Genomic DNA, 21,516 nt, shown 5'->3' on the forward strand with positions numbered 1-21,516 from the left:
TCCCCAGGACTCAGCCTTTGTTCTCACGGAAAGCCGAGCCCCTCCCCGGCCCGGTCACCTTCCCCAGGGAGTCCCCGCCTCCCGTTCCCCCCAAAACGGGCGACGCTTCCCAGAGCCGATCCTCAGGTTCCAAAGACTCCAGTTCCGTTCTTCCCTCCCCTCCCCCGCCCCGCGCCGCCAGGCGCTCCGAGACCCCAGTCCGAGCTCAGACGAGGGAAACCAGCGGGAGGGCAGGGGTGCTCCAGCCCCGGTTTTTCCCCCGGACCCAGCTGCAGCCGCGGCTGCCTCGAAATCCTGGAGCGCCTTCTAGAGCGTCCACGAGCCCCGCAGGCGGGACGCCGGGCGCCACCTGCTGGACGCGCTCGGGAGCGCGCCCGCAGACCGGGGCGCGGGGTCGGTGCGGGGGCTCCGCCGGCGCTCTCGCCGTCCCGCGGGAGGGTGGCTCGTGGCCTCAGCCTCGGCCCTTCCAGACTGTCCTCGGGCCGAACCCCGCCTCGTCCGGCCTGCCGGCCACGGTGGCTCTCGCCGGACCCTCCGGCCCCCGCTCCCCGCGGGGCGCACGCGGGCCGGGGCGGGCTGCCGGGCGGCGGAGCGGAGCCGCCCTGCGCCTGCGCCGAGGACGCCGGGCTCGCGGGCACGCGCCCGGGCCGCTCACCCGTCCCGGCCCGTGGTTGCCTTGGCGACGCGTGCAGGCGCGGGCGGGAGCGGGCCTCTCGGGGCAACTTCCCAGACGGAGTGGCCGGTCCGTCGGCCTAGGGAGGACGGGGTCGGCGTAGTGAGGTGTGTGTCGGGGGCGAAGAGGAGGAGGGGAGACGGGGGAAGCTTCGGGGAGAAGGGGCAGCTGTGGGGGAGGGGAGGGCGGCCGTGTCCGGGGAGAAGGGGCAGGGGAGGTGGAGAAAGGGCAGTTGTGGGGGAGGGGAGAAGAAGGGGCGGTTGGGGTTGAGACGGGGCAGCGGGGGGGGGGGGCAGTTGTGACCGTGGGGTGAGGAAGCCCCTGCAAGGGCAGGTTTGTCGACGACAGGCAGCCACTTTGAGGACCTGGCCGCTGGTCCCCTGCGTCCTTCCTGAGTGACGGCGCGAGCCCTCAGGCTGCTGGAGCGGCCCCTCCTGGGGTCGGCCCTGGCGGATCTGGGGCTGAGCCCCTGGGAATGGTGCTCCCCTGGGAAGGGTGCTCCCGGCCTCGCCCGCGGACGCCCCCCCCTTCCCCCCTCGGGAGGCTCCAGCCGCAGGCCGCTTCTCTGGAGGCCCCTGTCTGGGCTGCGGTTGGTTTTGTCGATGCGTTGGCCTAACAGAACGCTTCCCCTTGGAGCAAAGCACGCATCCTTCAAGTCTGGAACTCATAACCTGTGATCAATGCCTGTGGCAGCCACAGGTGGCTGTCGGGCTGGAGCCGGAAGGCCCGGCCAATCACACAGTGCCCCTGGGCCGCCGCGAACGCCCTTGCTTCCGCCCGAGAGGCCTTCCTCCTGCCCCATTTTCTTCTCCCCCCCACACACAATTGGAAATTCCGTGTCGGGTGACTTTTCTCCTTCCTTCTGCCAGTCTGTTCTCGGCCTTAGGAGTCAAATGAGGTTGGGCTTCACTGTGGCCTAGTTCAGGGTTCCTCGGTCAACTATGCGAAGAGATGTTTTCAGTACCCACAAACCGGAGTTCCTACCCCCCCCCCCAGCAATGAAAACCTAAAGAGATGTGTTGCAAATACCGTTTCTCTTTTGCTTTATATGTTTTGAGAGACAGCACGTGAGCAAGGGAGGGGCAGAGAGAGAGAGGGAGACCGAGAATCTCAAGCAGGCTCCTTGCTGTCAGCACGGAGCCCGACTCGGGGCTTGAACTCGCTCACGGGGAGATCATGACCTGAGTTGGATGCTTAACCCACTGAACCACCCAGGCGACCCGCAAATACTGCGTTTCTTTGTTTAAGGGGGTGGCACATTTTAGCGTGGGTAGGAGGAGAATTTTCCACGTCCCCCCCACACCCCGTTGCTGGGGGTATCGCGGGAGGAAAGGAGGGTTGGAGGAGAATCATCTTGGTTTGCTTGGGTGACTTGATATGACAAGGGATGGGGGGACGGCCTTCCCCTCCCCGGGCCTTCTCTCCACCCATGGCCCTGAGGGGTAAAGTGGCTGAAGGTGTGTGTGACCACGCCTGGGTGGTTGATGGAGCAGGGTGAGGTATCCCCAGATATGAGTATGATATGGGGAGGGGGTCTCAGTTCATGAATTCAAAAGGGACCGCGTGTATGGAGGGGGGACGGGCTGGGAGGCGTGGATCCGGTTGCGGACCCCCAGCTGCCCGTGTGTCCGCAGGTGTTGCCCGCGCCATGTCCAGCAAAGAAGAGAAGCAGAGACTGAGTGGCCAGGGAAGCGCCAGCCGTGGTGCCCGCCAAAGAGCCTCCGAGGCCACCCTGGCCTCGAAGCCTGGGGACGCCGCCCTGCCTCCCCAGCCGGAGTCCGATTCCTTCAAGGAGGAGCTCGGTGGGTACACGCTGGGGAGGAGCTCGGAGGCAGAATGTGTGTCTTCAAAGAGGGTCTGAGGGTTGTGGGGGAGTTGAGTGGAGTGTCAGGCCTGATGCTGGGCTCCTGTCTCTGTGTTTTCCTCCTGGCCAGCCTTGTCCTGTTCTTTCCCTCCTCACAGTACCCCCCCCTCCAACCCCCAACCACCCAGTGACCCCGGAGCTCACTAGCCGGTCCTTTCTTTCTCCTAGCCTCTTCTTCCTCCTCACTTCCAGTGTTCCAGGTTGCTCCGACCACACCGAAGAGGGTTTGATCTCTTCCTTTTTCCCATCTTCACCCTGGGTGGCAAAACAATGTTTTTCTTCCATTAAGCCCATCACCATGGAGACTCAGCCTGCTTCGCCGCCCTTTGAATCCTCAGCCTGAGCGCTGCTTTCTCCCATCTGTTCAAGGCTCTTGCGTCTCTGCCTTCATTTTGGCAGAGCCTTGGTAGACTCAGGAGGGTCAGGTTCAGGGCCACACACACAAAAAAGAAGCCCCATGTCTAGATGGAGGGAGCAGAGAGTTTAAAGAGGCTGCCTCCTGCGGCTTTGATCTCAGGGATGCCTCTCCTGTGGGTTGGAAGGTTTTTTTGGTAGCAGTTGCTGTCGCCTGGCCGTGCCTTGGAGCTCTGGCCGGTGTAGATAGGACTGTGAACTAAGTATAGCCCCCACATTTTCCCACTGCAAGCAGCCTGTGAAGAGGGACAGAAATAGAATCCTCTTTTCGTATTAACAGTGGCTAAGCATGGGTGTGGGAGAGAGGTCCAGGGTCCACAGGATACCTAGGATCCAGAGGTTAGAGACCAGCAAAATGTTCTGTTCTGAGTTCTCCCAGAAGCCTTAAAAATGGAACTAGCTCCTGGAGGCTGGGCGCCTGGACCACAGATGCGGAGGGAGCAGGAGGCGCAGTGAGGTTCAACCTGGAGACTCCTCCAGTGTGAGAAGGGAAGGAGATTCTCAGTGAAAGCCTTGACCATCCAATACAAAGAATCTATGACTCCCTTAGCTCTAAGCCTTTTTGTCGTTTGGTGGGGAGCTTTCCAGCTGACCTAGCAGAGGAGATGGGGACCTCCACAGCATCCCTGACACCCACAGTGATCCCTGTACTCTTTGGAGCTGGGGAGGGGATTGAGGTCTGTCCCTGCTGGAGACAGAGGGGCCGGCCATGGTCTGAATGTTTTGTTCCCCTCCCTCCCCCAATTCATATGTTGAAATCTTAACGCCCGATGTGATGTGATTAGTGGGTAGGGGCTTTGGGAGGTGCTCTGATCAGATCAGGAGGGTGGGACCATCATGGAGGGTGGGACCATCATGGAGGGTGGGACCATCATGGATGGGATAAGTGCCTTGGGAAGGTGGTTCCAGAGAGATCCCTTGCCTCAGTCCTCCATGTGAGGACATGGTGAGAAGTCTGTGACCCAGAGGAAGGGTCTCGGTGACCACGCTGCATCCTGGTTTAGGACTTGCAGCCTTCAGAAATGGGAGAGAGAAGTTTCTGCTGTTTAGAAGCCACCCAGTCTGTGCTGTTTTTTTTTTTTTTTTTTTTTTTTTAATGTTTATTTTTGACACAGAGACAGAGCATGAACGGGGGAGGGTCAGAGAGAGAGGGAGACAGAATCTGAAACAGGCTCCAGGCTCTGAGCTGTCAGCACAGAGCTGGACGTGGGGCTCGAACTCACGGACCGCAAAATCATGACCTGAGCTGAAGTCGGATGCCTAACCAACTGAGCCACCCAAGCGCCCCCGTGCTGTTTTGTTATGGCAGATGCAGGGATAAAGGGGGAGGGCCTAAAACACATTGGTAAAGGTGGGTAAGTGGGCAAACACCCTTTGAAGGTCTCTGTTGACAACCTTTGCTTCCTTAGGTGTTCCTCAACTCCCATTAAGAAAAGGAGGACAGGTTTATAATCCCACATTTGTAGTTTTATTTGTTTGTTCATTTGTTTATTTTGAGAGAGTAGTTGTGCGTGTGTGTGCAACCAAGGAAGGGGCAGAGAGAGAGAGAGAGGGAGAGAATCCCAAGCAGGCTCCGAGCCGAGCAAGTACTCGATTGGGACTCCTCCGGACGCGGGACTCCATCCCGCATCTGTGAGATTGAGATCTGAGCCGAAATCAAGAGTTGGGTGCTTAACCGACTGAGCCACCCAGGTGCCCCCATATTGTAATTTTAATTATGTATGTATGTATGTGTTTAATTTTTTTACGTTAAGAAATTTTTTTAATGTTTTTTTTTTTTTATTTTTGAGAGAGACAGAGCATGAGTGGGGGAGTAGCGGAAAGATAGGGAGACACAGAATCCGACGCAGAATCCGAAGCAGGCTTCAGGCTCTGAGCTGTCAGTACAGAGCCCAACAAGGGGCTCAAACCTGGGAACAGTGAGATCATGACCTGGGCTGAAGTTGGACGCTTAGCCGACTGAGCCACCCGGGCTCCCCCATATTTGTAATTAAAAAAAAAAGAAAAAAGAAAAAAGAAAAGAAAAACTTTAAGGGCTAACCAGTTTTTTTTCCCACAGAGTTTGGCATCCAAACTTATTTGGTGGTAATATATAAACCAAACTGGCAGGAGAGTACTTACAGTCAATGTAACCACTTAGTGTGTATTTTCGAATGTTTTCCTGCGGTGCTACTGACTGTAAAAGTTAGATTGTGGCGTGTTGGTTGAGAGTCTGCCGGAGGCGGTGGGGGGAGGGGGATTGTGTGTCATACTCCGTTGACAATTGTACATTCTGAAGTCTACGCGACCCCAAGGTTTTGGATAAACTATAGACCTGTATTTCAGGCAAGTCAGGAAAAGTATAGGGAATAACAGAATGGACCCCCATGTACCCATCACCCAATGACGACTACATTGTGGCCGTGAGTCCTTCCATTTGCCACATCTCCCCCAGCTCTTCTCTCTCTCTCTCCAGATGCCACCATTATCCTGAGTTGGTGTTTGTCATCCTCAAGCTTGCTTTTTAAAACAATCAAATTTTTTTTAATGTTTGTTTATTTTTGAGAGAGAGAGAGAGACAGAGAGAAGGAGACAGAATCGGAAGCAGGCTCCAGGCTCCGAGCTGTCAGCACAGAGCCCGACGCGGGGCTCGAGCTCCCGGTCCGCGAGATCGTGACCTGAACGGAAGTCAGCCACTTAACTGACCGCGCCACCCAGGCGCCCCCTCAAGCTTGCTATTTACATTTTTACTGCATGTCTCATGACTTGGATTTTATATATATAACTTGTGTTGTAGGAGACGAAACCGATATACTCTTTAAGCAACGTTTTTTTTTTTTTTTTCTTTTTCGAGTTTACTCCTCTACTTGGAGAGTGCACGTGTGCAATCATGAGCGGGTGAGAGGCAGAGAGAGAATCCCAAGCAGGCTCCCTGCTGTCAGCACAGAGCTCTATGTGGGGCTCCATCCTACAAACCCGTGAGATCATGACCTGAGCCGAAATCAAGAGCCAGATGCTTAACTGACTGAGCCACCAGGCGCCCCCCCACCCCCAACTTACCCTTGAGGTTGCCTCAGTCTTCTTCCCCTTGGCCTTGGTTCCATCTGGCATCTTGAATGCCTTCAGTTTTCTCAAAGGGCATTAGATTTCTTGGTTACCCGTCTCACCACCACCAAGCTCCTGGAACCGTCTGTCCCATCTTTTTCATGATTTTCTTTCTTGGCTTCTGTGCCTCAGTCTCCCCTCTTGGGATTCCTTTCTGAAGTCGGAGTGTCCTGTTCCCCAAAGTCTTTTGGCTCCCGTCTCATTTGCCGCTTCTTCCTTTCGGCCCATGGCAGGTGGGAAACCCACCGGCTTTACCCGTCTCTTGTGTGAGCAGCAGATCAGGAGGTAGAAACACACCCTCCTGGGTATCCTCGGCGTCCAGAGTGGGTGCGGCAGAAACGAGTGTGCCAAGTGAGCTGGGCCGGTTTCCGTGGGCCCCAGCTTCTGCATGTGGGAAGAGCAATGGAAGGCCAGAAGCTGAAGGCCTAGAATAATCTTAGTACTGCTTGGCCTTCATTCCCCTGCCTCCCTCCACTCCTCTACTCCTGCCCTTGTCAGCTTTTTCTTTCTTTATTAATTAAAAAAGATTTTTTTAACACTTATTTATTATTGAGAGACAGAGAGACACAGAGCATGAGCAAGGAGGGAAAGGGCAGAGAGAGAGGGAGACACAGAATTCAAAGCAGGCTCCAGGCTCTGAGCTGTCAGCACAGAGCCCGACGTGGGGCTCGAACTCACAAACTGTGAGATCGTGACCTGAGCCGAAGTCGGACGCTTAACTGACTGAGCCACCCAGGTGCCCCCCTCGTCAGCTTTTTAACAGAAAATTGGGATAGAATTCACTTACTATAAAATTCATGCCTTTAAATTTTTTTCCCTAAATGTTTGTTTATTTTTGAGAGAGAGAGACAGAGGGTGAGTGGGGGACGGGCAGTGAGAGAGGGAGACACAGAATCGGAAGCAGGCTCCGGGCTCTGAGCTGTCAGCACAAAGCCCGACACAGGACTCAAACCCGCGAACTATGAGATTATGACCTGAGCCAAAGTCGGATGCTTAAGCGACTGAGCCACCCAGGTGCTCCTAATTTTTTTTAATGTCTTGTTATTTACTTTTGAGACAGAGACAGAGCATGAGTGGGGGAGAGCAGAGAGAGATGGAGACGGAATCCGAAGCAACTTACAGGCTCTGAGGTGTCAGCACGGAGCCCAGCGTGGGGCTTGAACTCATAAGCCATGAGATCATGACCCGAGCCGAAGTTAGACCCTTAACCTACTGAGCCACCCAGGTGCCCCACAGTTCATCCCTTTGAGGCGCAATTCAGTGATTTTGGGCATATTCACAAAACTGTCTCAACCATCACCACTACCTAATTTTAGAGCGTTTGCATCCTGTTCCCCTCCCCCCTGCCCCGAGAAAGCCACTTGAAGCACCTTGAAAGGCTGGCATCAGCTCACCCTATATCTTTACTTCTCATTGCATCAGATCCTAGTTTTTTATTTTTAATTAAAACATTTTTTTGAAGCGTATTTATTTTGAGAGACAGAGTGAGCGGGGAGGGGCAGGGAGAGAGGGAGAGAGAGGATCCCAAGCAGGCTCCGCAGTGTCAGTGTGGAACCCAATGCGGGGCTTGAACTCACAGACTGTGAGACCTGAGCCAAAACCAGGAGTCGGACGCTTAACTACCTGTGCTACCCAGGCGCCCCCAGACCCTAGTCTTTTGGCAGCCGCTCCCCCTTCCCCTTGCCCCACAGATCCTGATAACCGCTAATCCACTTTCTGTCTGTATGGATTTGCCTGCTGTCCACATTTCACGTAAATGGATCCGTACGGTATATGGTCTTTTGTGACCGGCTTCTTACACCCAACATCACGTTTCTGAGCTTTGTCCATGATGTAGCGTTGTACCTGACCTCCGTTCCCTTTTTTCTTTAAATGTTTGTTTATTTTTGAGAGAGAGAGAGAGAGACAGAGCGTGCATAGGGGAGGGGCGGAGAGAGAGGGAGACACAGAATCCGAAGCAGGCTCCGGGCTCCGAGCTGTCAGCACAGAGCCCGACGCGGGGCTCGAACCCACGAACTGTGAGATCATGAGCTGAGCCGAAGTCGGACGCTTACCCGACCGAGCCACCCAGGCGCCCCACCTCCGATCCTTTTTTATGGCCGAACAATATTCCACCGCAGTTTTGTTTATCCGGCCACTTGTTGATGGGCACTTGAGCTGTTTCCACCTTTTGGCTGTCGTGAGTAGTGTTGCCGTGACCGTGGGTGTGCAGGCATCTGTTCGAGTCCCCGCTTCGTTCTCTTGGGGATATATCCGGGGATGGAAGTGCTGGGCGGTGTGGTGACTGTGTTTAAGGAACGCCCTCATTTTTGAAAATTTTTTTTTTTAGCGTTTATTTTTGAGACAGAGAGAGACAGAGCATGAACGGGAGAGGGTCAGAGAGAGGGAGACACAGAATCTGAAGCAGGCTCCAGGCTCTGAGCTGTCAGCACAGAGCCCGACGCGGGGCTCGAACCCACGAACTGTGAGATCATGAGCTGAGCCGAAGTCGGACGCTTACCCGACCGAGCCACCCAGGCGCCCCACCTCCGATCCTTTTTTATGGCCGAACAATATTCCACCGCAGTTTTGTTTATCCGGCCACTTGTTGATGGGCACTTGAGCTGTTTCCACCTTTTGGCTGTCGTGAGTAGTGTTGCCGTGACCGTGGGTGTGCAGGCATCTGTTCGAGTCCCCGCTTCGTTCTCTTGGGGATATATCCGGGGATGGAAGTGCTGGGCGGTGTGGTGACTGTGTTTAAGGAACGCCCTCATTTTTGAAAATTTTTTTTTTTAGCGTTTATTTTTGAGACAGAGAGAGACAGAGCATGAACGGGAGAGGGTCAGAGAGAGGGAGACACAGAATCTGAAGCAGGCTCCAGGCTCTGAGCTGTCAGCACAGAGCCCGACGCGGGGCGCAAACTCACGGATGTGAGATCATGAGCTGAGCCGAAGTCGGCCGCTTAACCGACTGAGCCACCCAGGCGCCCCATGGAACGCCCTCATTTTTGAATTTTTGTTCTTCCCAGAGCCAACATCGGAGGAGCCCGAGGCACAGAAAGAATTGCCGGAGTCTGAGGCGGATGTGGTAAGTTAGGGATTTCCCTGAGCCAGCTCTTCCTCCCCGGGAGCCAGTCCAGTCCGAGGGTTAGCTGTAAAATGGAGGACGAGGAGGTCTCTCCAATCTGTCGCTGGCGTCTACTCCCTCTCCACTGGGAGGCTGCTTGCCACAGATCCAGCTCGCTGAGTCACGAGAAAGTTCTCCGTGCCCCGCACCCCTCCAGACGGACAGGGCTTTGCGCGAGGGACAGGGCTCTTCACTTTCCCTTCCTTGTGTCCCCGCCTTTTTTTGTTTGTTGATTTTTCAGATGTCTTTAATTTTTATTTTTCAGTGTTTGTTTATCAGAGAGAGAGGGACAGAGGGTGGGAGAGAGTGAGGGAGACACAGGTTCCGAACCAGGCTCCGGGCTCTGAGCTGTCAGCACAGAGCCCGACGCGGGGCTTGAACTCGTGAACTAGGAGATGGTGACCTGAGCTGATGTCAGATGCTCAACCGACTGAGCCACCCAGGCGCCCCGCCCCTTGTCTCCCCCGCCTTGAATCAAACCGGGACAGGCTCACCGCGTGAGGCCCAGCTGTGCGCGCTGTGGCTTCGTGCCAGGAACAAGAACTCTCCGGGCCCGGGTGTTAGCAGCTGAGCACTGTGTGCTATATCCTTGCTATTTCTATTTGTACTTCTTTGATTTCAAGTGACACTGAACGGTTTTTTCACATTTTCAGTTTCTCTTTTTGCGACACGACACGTCCGTTTGCGTCCGTTTGTTTCCTGGGGTGGTCGCGTTTTCCTCGTTGGTCCACCCTTGGCTCTACATGGGAGACATTTTATTTTATTTTTTTTTAATTTTTTTTTTTAACGTTTATTTATTTTTGAGACAGAGAGAGACAGAGCATGAATGGGGGAGGGGCAGAGAGAGAGGGAGACACAGAATCGGAAGCAGGCTCCAGGCTCTGAGCCATCAGCCCAGAGCCCGATGCGGGGCTCGAACTCACGGACCGCGAGATCGTGACCTGAGCCGAAGTCGGACGCTCAACCGACTGAGCCACCCAGGTGCCCCTCTACATGGGAGACATTTTAGAGCATGAAGCTTTCTCGACTTGGAAACTTCAGGTGAAGGAGATTCCTTCTCATCTTCCGGGAGCACGGGGAGAAGGACAGGGTGACTCCTCGCGTTTGTCCTCATGTCTTCCGGTTCCTTTAATTATTTAGAGGCGTTCTCCAGACTTTTTTTTTTTTTCTAGTCACCACTTATAATTTTTTTGCCGTCTAACTCGTGCGTTCTTTGGTGTTTCCCAGTCTTGTCTTTTCCCCTTTGTTCTCCCTCTCTCTGCTAATGCTAGTTTGCTTTTTTTTTTTTTTTTAAGTTTATTTACTTTGAAAGAGAGACAGAGAGACAGAGAATGCACTCACAGGAGGGGCAGAGAAAAAGGGAGAGACAGAGACAAGGTGGAGCCTGACTTGGGGCTCGAACCCACAAACCATAAGATGATGAACTGAGCCGAAATCAAGAGTCAGACACTTAACTGACTGAGCTCCCCAGGCGCCCCTGCCAGTTGGCTTTGCCTTGACGTCTCCCGTTCAGTGTCCACCCCCGGGCAGGCTGCACCCTTCTCCTTTTTCCAGCTCATCATCTTGGAGCCTGATTGCCTGCTTTAGGCTCCTACCCTACAGGGTCCCTCGATGGAGTTTTACCCCGAGGTCGAGGATTGCTGGGCGAGGTGTCTTTGCAACCACGGGCGTAAAGGAGATATCTTGGGAAGATCGTGTCCCCCGTTTTCCTCTGTGGTCCGTCTAGTTTCACTCGTTGGAGCAAGGGAATCTCACTGTCTGCCTTCTTCAGAAGCTTGAAACCCGTCATTCGGCTTGTCTGCAGCCTTCCCTTCAGCATCCTGGAGCCGTCAGGCTTCTCGCCTCGTGTCCTGTGTCCCCACGTGCGCTTGTGAATGGGGGAAAGGACTCCTCCTAACAGCTGTACCTGCTTCGGCCCTCTGCTCCCCTCCCGTAGAAGCCCCTTTTCCTGTCCCGAGCCGTGCTGACGGGACTGGCGGGTGCGGAATGGACAGCGGAGCACGACGCCGTCCTGGAGCACTTCGCCCGGGACCCTTCGGAACCCATCCTCACCATCTTCATCGACCCCTGTGTGGGGCTGACGCTGGAGCGGGGCATGCCTGTACAGGTGGGTGCTCGGCTCTCCCGGACCCCGAGGGGGTCGGCCAGGGAGCTGAGGGCTTGCGGCCCTCCATCATCTGAGTCTTACCTCCTGTGCCCCAGGTGCGTTGGGCCCCGCGGTGGGTCCGCTTGACGGTGGGATACCGAGGCATGAGGCAGGGTTTTGCTTCCGGCGATGTCGTGGTCTGGTGGGGGAGACAGACGTATAGAAACTATTCACAATGTGTTAGGATGCACGGGCAGAGCTGAATAGGAACTTTATGGGGACAGCATAGCCAGGGGGATGCTGGCAAGGCCTGGCGACAGAGGTGACATTCGAGCTGGAAAAGAAAGGTAAGTCCGATTTCATCGCGTCTGGGTGAGAGCTGTGTCGGCAGAGAACGCTTTATGTGCAAAGAAAAGAGCTGTGGGAGGCGATCCTGAAAAGGCGGGCCGGGGTCACTTCGCGGAGGGCCTTGAGTTTATGCTGGAGAATTTGGCCTCCCTCCTGGAGGGAACTAGCGCAGCCTTTCGTGGATTAGAGAGAGAACGCTTTCAACCGTGTGGAAGACACATCGGCGAGGGGTAAGCCACGGGTAGGGAGACGGTTAAAAGACGGGCAGAGTAGAACGTTAGTGGTGGAATCTGGGCAGTGGGTATATAGGTCATTGTTGTAAACCTCTTGTAACTTTTCTATATGTTCGAAGCCTTTGAAATAAAGTGTTGGAAAAGAGAAAGGCCTTTGCTTTGCTTTTATTGGCAGCATGTACACAAAACGATAACGATAATGAAGGTGAACGTGGCCGTGTGCCGTGACACAATTCGGGAAATGTTCCAGATCAAACAAAAGCAAAAATAGCTTGCGGCTTTTTCCTGTACGTTGGCGTCAGGCAGCTACAAAACATCATGGAAAAAAAAAAGAAAAGATCTCATTCGTAAAAGGAAGAGGAGTTTGCCAAAAATGTGTAGGATTTATATGAAAGAAAGCAAGTTTGTTGCAGGCCATGAAACCATGAGAGAAGGTTTGACTGAATAGCCATATCCTGTCTCTGGGTGGGAATCTTAATATTATAAAGATCCTTTATCTAAAAAGAAATGTACCATTTTAATGCAACTCCCACCACAGTGCCAAAGTCCCTAAATCCCTTACGTGAAGATTTAAAAATATATCCAGTCGGGACGCCTGGGTGGCTCAGTCGGTTGGGCATCCGACTTCAGCTCAGGTCATGCTCTCCTGGATCATGAGCTCGAGCCCCGCGTTGGGCTCTGTGCTGACAGCTCGGAGCCTGGAGCCTGCTTGGGATTCTGTGTCTCCCTCTCTCTGCCCCTCCCCTGCTCATGTTCTGTCTGTCTCTCAAAAATAAACATTAAAAAATATGTATCCAGAAATATGCATGAAGAAGGAAAGTAATGTTGGAGAGTTGTGAATACGAAAATCTCTTCTAATTAAACTGAAGTAATTACAACAGAGCTGTACTGGGACAGGAACATACATTGATATGCAACGTTAAAGACACCAAGCACAGACGCATATATGTAAGCATTTTCTCTGAAAATTGCATTTAAAATCTGTGGGGAAGAACAGATCCTTCGGTGAATAGAATTGGGAAATATGGAAAAGTTTTCCATTAAAAATCGAATCAGCTGGGGAGAGCAGGGGGAAACAGGCAGATGTTGGTCAGAGGGCACAAGGAGATCAAAAGCAGAGGCCACAAAGCAAAAATACACACATGGGACTACATCAAATCCAAAAGCTTCTGCACAGCAAAGCTTCCTCCATCAACAAAATGAAAAGGCAAACCTAAGGATTGGGAGAAAATATGTGTAAATCGTCTATCTGATAAAAGGTTAATATCCAAAGTATCTAAAGAACTCCTACAATCCAATAGCAAAAAGAACAGCCTGATTACAAAATGAGCAGAGGGATTGAAGAGACATTTTTCCAAAGAAGACCTACAAATGGCCAACGGGTGTTTGAAAAGGTGCCTCCATATCATCAATGGGAGAAATGCAAGTGAAAATCGCAGCGAGGTATCAGATACCACCTGACACTTGTCAGAATGGCCATCGTCAAATAGACTCCCAAGAGGCAGCAAGTGTTGGTGAAGATGTGCAGGAGAGGGAACCCTCGTGCACTGTTAGTGGGAATGTAAGTTGGTGCAGTCGCTCTGGAGAATGGGATGGACGTTCCTCAGAAAATTAAAAACAGAACTACCCTATGATCTGGCAATCGAGTTGTGGGCATCCATCCAAAGGAAATGAAATCACTGTCTCAAAAAGATACCTGTACCCCACGTTCGTTGCAGCATTATTTACAATAGCCAAGCTATGGGAGCAGCCTAAGTGTCCACCGATGGATGAATGGATAAAGAAAGTTACATGTACACACGATGGAACAGTATTCAGCAGTGAGAAAGAAAAGAAGCCCCGGGCGCCTGGGTGGCTCAGTTGGTTAAGCAGCGGGCTCTTGGTTTAGGCTCAGGTCATGATCTTGTGGTTCATGGCACTGAGCCCCGCATCAGGCTCCACACCGACAGTGCGTGCAGATGGTCTCTGATTCTCAGTTTTTTTTTCTCCTAAAAAAGTTAAAAACAGAAAGAAAGAAAAGAGAATCTTGCTACTTGCAATATCCTGGATGGAACTTGAGGGCATTATGCTGAAATAAGTCAGAGGAACGTAAATACTGTATGATCTCACTCATGTGTGGAATCTAGGGGGGAAAAACCCCAAACTCACAGAAACAGAACAGATTGGCGGTTGCTAGAGTGAGGGGGTGGGCAGGTAGGGGAAATGGTTGAAGGCGGTCAAAAGATACAAACCTCCAGTTTTAAGAGAAATCAGTTCTGATGATATAATGTACAACACGGTGACTATCGTTAGCAAGAGCATGTATTTGAAAGTTGCTAAGGGAGTAGATCTTAAAAAGTTCTCAAGATGAGACGGAAAAAATTGTAAGTGCGTGAGGTGATGGATGTTAACTAAACTTACTGTGATCATCACTTTACATATATCAAATCATGTTGTACGCGTTAAGCTAACAGTGTTATCGGTCAGTTATATCTCAACACAACCGGAGGGAAAGGGTACAGTTTCATTTATGCAAGGTGAATGGTTCTGGAGATCTCTTAGCACGGTAACCACAATTACCATGTGTGTTCACCTGCAGTTTGCTAAGAGGGTACGTCTTCAGTGTTCTCACTGCACACACACATGCACACGAGAAGAAAAAGAAAAAAAGGGTACCTCCCGAGATAGTGGATATATTCATTCGGTTGATTATGCTGATCATTTCACAGTGTATACATATATCAAAGCATCAGGTTGTATACCCTAAATCTATACATTTTCATTTGTCAATTATGCCTCAAGGAAGAGAAAATCTATTTGGTATGCTGAAATACATTCTAAACGAGATTACAGCCTTAGTTGTATGCTTCTGGGTCAAGATGGCCAATTGAACTTCCTTAAAGAATTATTACTCTTGGGGTGCCTGGGTGGCTCAGTTGCTTAAGCGTCCAACTTTGACTCAGGTCATGATCTCACAAGTTTGTGAGTTCAAGCCCTGTGTCGGGCTCTGTGCTGACAGCTCAGAGCCTGGAGCCTGGTTCGGATTCTGTGTCTCCCCCCTCTCATGCTCTGTCTCTCTCTTTCAAAAATAAATAAACATTAAAAAATTTTTTTAAAAGAATTATTACTTTTGATAAAAGGAGCAAAAGGTAAAACCAGAAAAAAAAAATAAACAACACCCAAGAGTAAAGAAGGAAAGAAGCATAATCTAATCTAAGAAACTTGATGAAGTGGGGACCAATGAAAGGTCTGTGCTCTGAGTGACAGAAATGTTCTTCCCAGGGGAATGGTGGACCCCCAGCAAGATGGGACCCTCAGGGCATGTAACAAAACCTGAAAAGGAAGAAAGTGCCCAGGTATTTTCTCAGAGATTTACGTTCTTTTGAAATTAGCCTGAACCACCCGCCCATCCCCTCATGCTATCCTCTTAGAGGGAATAAAGCGTAAAATACGCGATCCTTTCACTTGGAGGGGGGAAAGAAACACGCTGTCCCAGCAGGACATCAAGGAGTCACCCACAGTCTGTTAGAGCAGAAAAGATGGGGTCACAGAAACTGCTCACGCATGTGGAAGGCGGAGAGGAATTGCGTGGCAACCGCAGGCATATTACATCCAGGGGACACAAATGGAACAAAGCAGACACAGGAGGAAAAGAGCCAAGCAGAAGGAAATTCCTCACAACAGAATTTGTGCTAGGAACAAACCTAACAAGAGCATGAATTCAATTTTTAAAAAGCTGGGAGGTGAAATGATGCAACATGGGAAATACATAAAACGGAGATTGCAAATTTTAGGAAATGAACATAGCAGCAGGTGACAAAACCCAGTAGGTTAGAAACAGCGAGGGACTGACGAGCGATCGCTGCAGACCCGAGTTGCCAGGGAAGAGAGGCTCGAGATCATCATAGTGCACGAGGAAGAGAAAGCCAATGACAACACGATTAAAGGAAAGTTAATAAGACAGGTGATCTAATATAGAGTGCCAACGAATGAGACAATAGAAATTTAAAGATAAAACACAAAGAATTTCCTTGACCTGCAGAAGGAACTGAATCTGGGAATTGGCAGAGCATACTTTTCTTCCACAAAATTTGTCAACACACATCTTAGGTAAGCTACTGAACTCCAAGGGAATTAATTCTTTGGGAACATCGCCTAGGTGGTATTCCTGCCAAGAAGATTTAACCTGCATCTAATACTGAGGAAACAATCAGATAAATCCAAGTTAAGGGACATTTTGGGAAACAACTGGCCTGGACTGTTAGAAAGATCGATGCCATGGAAGAAAGAAAAAGACAGGGGTGGTGGGGGGGGGGGCGCCTGGGTGGCTCAGGTCAGCTCAGATCATGGTCTCACGGTTCGTGAGTTTGAGCCCCACGTTGGGCTCTGCGCTGGTGGCACGGAGCCTGCTTGGTATTCTCTCCCTCTCTCTCTCTGCCCCTTCCCCATCTGCACTCTCTCTCAAAATAAGTAAATAAACTAAAAAGAAAAAGAAAAAAAAAAAGAAAAGACCGGAGAACCATGTGAAATGCAAGGAAACTGAGACACGGCTGTGTGTGATCCTGGACTGGATCCTGGGTGGCAAAGAACAGCCGTATGTGATGTTATTTGGACCACTGGGGAAAATTGAATATGGATTGTGTATTATATCAAGTATTGTATGAAGTTCAGTCTTCTGAGTGTGTGATAATTATGGTGTTGGATGTGTTGGAGAATAGCCTTTTTCAGAGCTATACGCCAAAGTATTTAAGGGCGCCCTATCACGATGTCTACTGCTAACTCTCAAATGGCTCAGCTGGGAGAGGGAGCGAGCAAGAGGGTTCCCTCAAGCACAGATGTTGACAATAATGAATCTAGATGGAGGGTGTGCTGTTCATTGGATTTTTCTTGCAATTGCTCTATGAGTTGGAATTATTTAAAACACAAAACTTTGGGAAAAAATGACTTAGCCCTCGCCAAAAAAACAAATAGTCTGCCACGAGGAAACAGGCTGGTCGCCCACTTCTCTGATCACCAGGAAGAACACACTCAGAGTTCTCTCGGAAGGACAGTGTGCCCTAAGGGTATTATACCCAGCCGAGATGGTCAAATACAATGGCAACAAAGAGGTGGTCATTTTCAATCTTGAAAGAACCCTACTTAAAAAAATATATGTTTAGGGGCGCCTGGGTGGCGCAGTCGGTTAAGCGTCCGACTTCAGCCAGGTCACGATCTCGCGGTCCGTGAGTTCGAGCCCCGCGTCGGGCTCTGGGCTGACGGCTCGGAGCCTGGAGCCTGTTTCCGATTCTGTGTCTCCCTCCCTCTCTGACCCTCCCCCATTCATGCTCTGTCTCTCTCTGTCCCAAAAAATAAATAAAAAACGTTGAAAAAAAAAATTAAAAAAAAAATATATGTTTATCATCAGTGGAAATCTATTCCATTAAGAAATGAACCAAATGGGGCGCCTGGGTGGCGCAGTCGGTTGAGTGTCCGACTTCAGCCAGGTCACGATCTCGCGGTCCATGAGTTCGAGCCCTGCGTCAGGCTCTGGGCTGATGGCTCGGAGCCTGGAGCCTGTTTCCGATTCTGTGTCTCCCTCTCTCTCTGCCCCTCCCCCGTTCATGCTCTGTCTCTCTCTGTCCCCAAAAAAATAAATAAAAAACGTTGAAAAAAAAATTAAAAAAAAAAAAAAAAAAAGAAATGAACCAAATAGGGGCTCCTGGCTGGCTTACTCAGTGGAGCGTGAGACTCTTGATCTGGGGTCATGAGTTTGAGCCCCACGTTGGGTGTAGAGATTACTCAAAAATAAAATCTTAAAAAAAAAGGAAAAGAAAGAAATGAACCAAATAAAGAACTCAGGAATAAAGAATCTAGGAACGTTCAATTCATTTAAATAAAAATTAATACTAGGGGTGCCTGGGTGGCTTAGTTGGTTAAGCATCCAACTCTTGACATTCAACTGACAGCCACCCAGGTGCCAAAAGATTTTATGTTTTTATTTATTTAATTTTTATTTATTTATTTTGTGGGGGGGAGGGAGGGGCAGAGACAGAGAGAGGGAGAGAGAGAGACTCCCAAGCAGGTTCAGCACTGTCAATGCAGAGCCCAACGCAGGGCTCGATCCCATGAACCTTGAGATCATCACCTGAACCAAAATCAAGAGCCAGATGCTTAACTGACCAAGCCACCCAGGTGCCTCAAAGATATTTTATTTTATTAAAAAAATTTTAATGTTTATTTGTGAGAGAGAGACAGTGTGAGCAGGGGAGGGGAAGAGAGAGAGGGAGACCCAGAATCGGAAACAGGCTCCAGGCTCCCAGCTGTCAGCACAGAGCCCGACGTGGGGCTCGAACTCACAAACTGCGAGATCATGACCCGAGCCGAAGTCGGACGCTCTACTGACTGAGCCACCCAGGCACCCCAAAGATATTTTTAAGTGATCTCTATGCCCCAGATGGAGCTCAAACTCATAACCCCAGGTCCAAGAGTCACATGCTCTATTGACTGAGCCAGCCAGGGGCTCCTCCCCTGCCTTTTAAAAAGTTTTTATTTTAATCGCCCTGTGCTCAGCATGGCAAGTGCTCTGCTTAATTCCTGTCACCTATTACACCCATCTTCCCGCCCACCTCCCCTCTGGAAAGTATCAGTTTCTTCCCTATAGTTTAAAGTCTGTTTCTTTTCTCTCTCTCTTTTTTAAGTTTATTTATTTATTCTAGTACTCTCTACATCCAACGTGGGGCTTGAACTCACAACCCCAAGATCAAGAGTTGCATGCACTCTCACTCATACATACCACACTTACACCACACACACAGGCAAACCACACGTATCTTAGAATCACGCCAATGTGCACCACACACGTACCGCACAATATACCACACACACTCACTAATCTTAACACGTACACACCAGTAATCCAGCACACAAAAGCCAGCTGAGCCAGCCAGGCACCCCAAGAGTCTGGTTCTTGGTTTGCTCCTCTTTCTGTTTTCCCCCTTGCTCGTTTTATTTCTTGAATACTGCACAGGAGGGAAATCATACGGTATTACATATATATATCATTTTAAGAAAAATAATAGTGTTAAGCTTTTAAAAAAAAACAAAAAACCCAAAATGCCAAAATTTAATTCTGGGCAGTGGGAAGATGGATGCTTATTAATTTCTTCTTTGTGCTGCATTTTCAGTTTTTGGAATGAACTAAATTGTAAAGAGTAGTCAAATGCACACCCACACGAAAGGCAGATCTGATCTTAGGGAGGAATGGCCTTTCTGAGCATGTAGGGGAGTCAGGAACTTGAAAATTGTAAAGTTTTAACTACACGAAAGCTGTACATTTCTGGATGTGGGCAACGACAACAGCCACACAAACTCACCATTAACCAAGTTGAGGGGTAAATGGAAAATTGGGAGAGAAGTTTATGCAGCTGAAATGGAAACACCCAAGTCAATTGCCTGTTAATTCCATTCCTCTCCTTCCGGCTTTCCCTATACCTACAAGTGCTTCCCCCATTCTATCCCTTTCATTCCATCCCATCTGTCCAACATTTATGGAGCATCTAATGTGTCCCAGTCAACTGTACTAGGTTCCGGAACCAAGTTGGACAGAATACACAGTCCCTCCCTCCCTTCAAGACATGCTCTCTGCATTTCCTCCCTGTGGTTCTGGGTGTGGACTCTGTTATGTCCCCTGAAAGACACAGGAAGCACACGGTGACACATTTGGAAAGGAGTCAGGATGCCCTAAGGGAACGTGACAGCCCGGCCTTCGTGATTGGCGCCTCAGATTCTGTGGGGTACCATGCTGGGGTCTGGACGCCGATCTCTGACCTACTGTCTTCCATGCAGACGCAGAACCAGATCGTCTACTTCATACGCCAGGCGCCGGTTCCCATCACTCCAGAGAACTTCGAGGCCACCGTGCAGTTTGGGACAGTGCGTGGTTCCTACATCCCGGCCCTGCTTCGGCTGCTCAGTGGCGTCTTTGCCCCTCAGATCTTTGCAAACGCAACCTGGCCTGAGAGTATTCGAAATCATTTTGCTTCTCACTTGCACAGATTCTTGGCCTGCCTGACAGGTGAGCGGAAAACCTCCCATGCCTGGTTCCTGTCTGGGGCCCCACCGACGGGAGGGGCGAGCGAGGCGGGTGGGAGATTCATCCCGAGTACCTGTGCGGCCCGGCACGGAGTCGGTGCCTGTGTGCGTTAGCTGAATGCGTGGGTCAGGGTGCAGAATTTGCCTCCCAGTACAGGTACGGTTTTCTGCCGTCGACGGTTGACCAGATCCGCTCAAACGTAGAGTTGGGTATTTCATGAGTACACGTGGGGTCAGGGGAAACGCGGGCGGTATGGGGCTCCTGGGGGGAGCGCATGCATCGTAGAAGAGAACGTTGAAGACGCGGTCCAGATCTTTGACCTTATTTTATGACAATCTCTTGTTTTACCTCAACGAGGTTTCCCTCTTGCCTTCTGTCATTTTCCCTCTTGATGTCAAAAAATTAGGAGTCGTCGTTTCTTTTGCCCATTCTCCTGAAATCCCCCATACTTCCTGGGCCCTGGAATACCAACCACTGTTGGAACTGGGGTAGCATAAACTCATTCACGTCTGTAAACTTCCGCGGTCCTTTCCTTTCCGTAGATACTCGCTACAAACTGGAGGGGCACACGGTTCTCTACATTCCTGCAGAGGCCATGAACATGGAGCCTGAGGTGGTAGTTAAGGACAAGGAGCTGGTGCAGCGGTTGGAGAGTGAGTGGCTGCCGTTGCCAGTGTGTTGCGGGGCCAAGGGGACAGCAGAGGGGCAGCCCAGAGGCCGAGGAAGGAGCTGGGTTGGGAGGGCTGCGCGGGCGGCGGCGGGAAGGACACACGGGGGGAGCCGTTTAAAGACGCGCAAGAGGTTTTGTGCTCTCGCCCGCAGCCTCCATGATCCACTGGACCCGGCAGATAAAGGAGGTGCTCAGTGCCCAGGAGTCTGTGGAGATAGGAGAAAATTTAGGTCCTTTGGAGGAGATTGAGTTCTGGCGTAATCGGTGCATGGACCTGTCTGGCATCAGTAAACAGCTGGTGAAGGAGGGAGTGAAGCACATCGAGTCCATCCTGCACCTTGCCAAGTCGTCCTACTTGGCACCCTTTATGAAACTGGCCCAGCAGATCCAGGTTGGTGAGCGGGCCAGAGGATGGAGGCTTAAGGGGCCGCCCGGGGTGGGGGCTCAGTCGGTTAAGCGTCTGACTTCGGCTCGGGCCGTGATCTCGCCATTCGTGAGTTCGAGCCCCGCGTGGGGCTCTGTGCTGACGGCTTGGAGCCCGGAGCCTGCTTCGGATTCTGTGTCTCCCTCTCTCTCTGCCCCGCCCCTGCTCACACTCTCGATCTCTCTCTCTCTCTCTCTCACTCTCTCAAAAATAAATAAACGTTAAAAAAAAAAGAAAGGATAGAGGCTTAGCAGAAAGTGGACGGTGGTTGGGACAATATCAGGTGCTAAGGAGAAGGAGCCAGAGTAAGCATCAACAGCAAAGATAGATCCACCCAGTGTTTGGACTTGCACCTGGGGGGGGCGGGAGTACACAAGGAGGAAAACACAAGGTCCCAAGGAGCTTATGGTTTAATTAGGGAGACTGCAGTCAGTCAACAAATAAACACTGAGTACCTTCTATGAGCCCCACCCCTATAATCTGTCTCCATGAACCCCACCCCTACAGTCCAGCTCAGAAAATAAGGCTTCCACAAAACAGAATCACTAGATGGCATGGGGTCAAA

The 21,516-nt window shown here is 51.0% G+C and overlaps 1 protein-coding gene across 1 annotated transcript in view; it reads left to right on the top strand.

Annotated features, from left to right (window-relative positions):
• The first annotated feature begins 604 nt into the window (after positions 1–604).
• Positions 605–21,516, top strand: part of DNAH2 (dynein axonemal heavy chain 2) — a 95,161-nt gene continuing 74,249 nt past the window's right edge. Inside the window, 7 exon segments of the mRNA XM_058705514.1 lie at positions 605–780; positions 2,308–2,475; positions 9,043–9,101; positions 11,077–11,247; positions 19,611–19,839; positions 20,400–20,510; positions 20,680–20,918. Coding sequence (XP_058561497.1) covers positions 2,322–2,475; positions 9,043–9,101; positions 11,077–11,247; positions 19,611–19,839; positions 20,400–20,510; positions 20,680–20,918 — 963 coding nt within the window. The 5' untranslated portion in view covers positions 605–780; positions 2,308–2,321.

Source organism: Neofelis nebulosa, chromosome 16 (assembly GCF_028018385.1).
Source record: "Neofelis nebulosa isolate mNeoNeb1 chromosome 16, mNeoNeb1.pri, whole genome shotgun sequence".
In the NCBI taxonomy this organism is placed as follows: domain Eukaryota; kingdom Metazoa; phylum Chordata; class Mammalia; order Carnivora; family Felidae; genus Neofelis; species Neofelis nebulosa.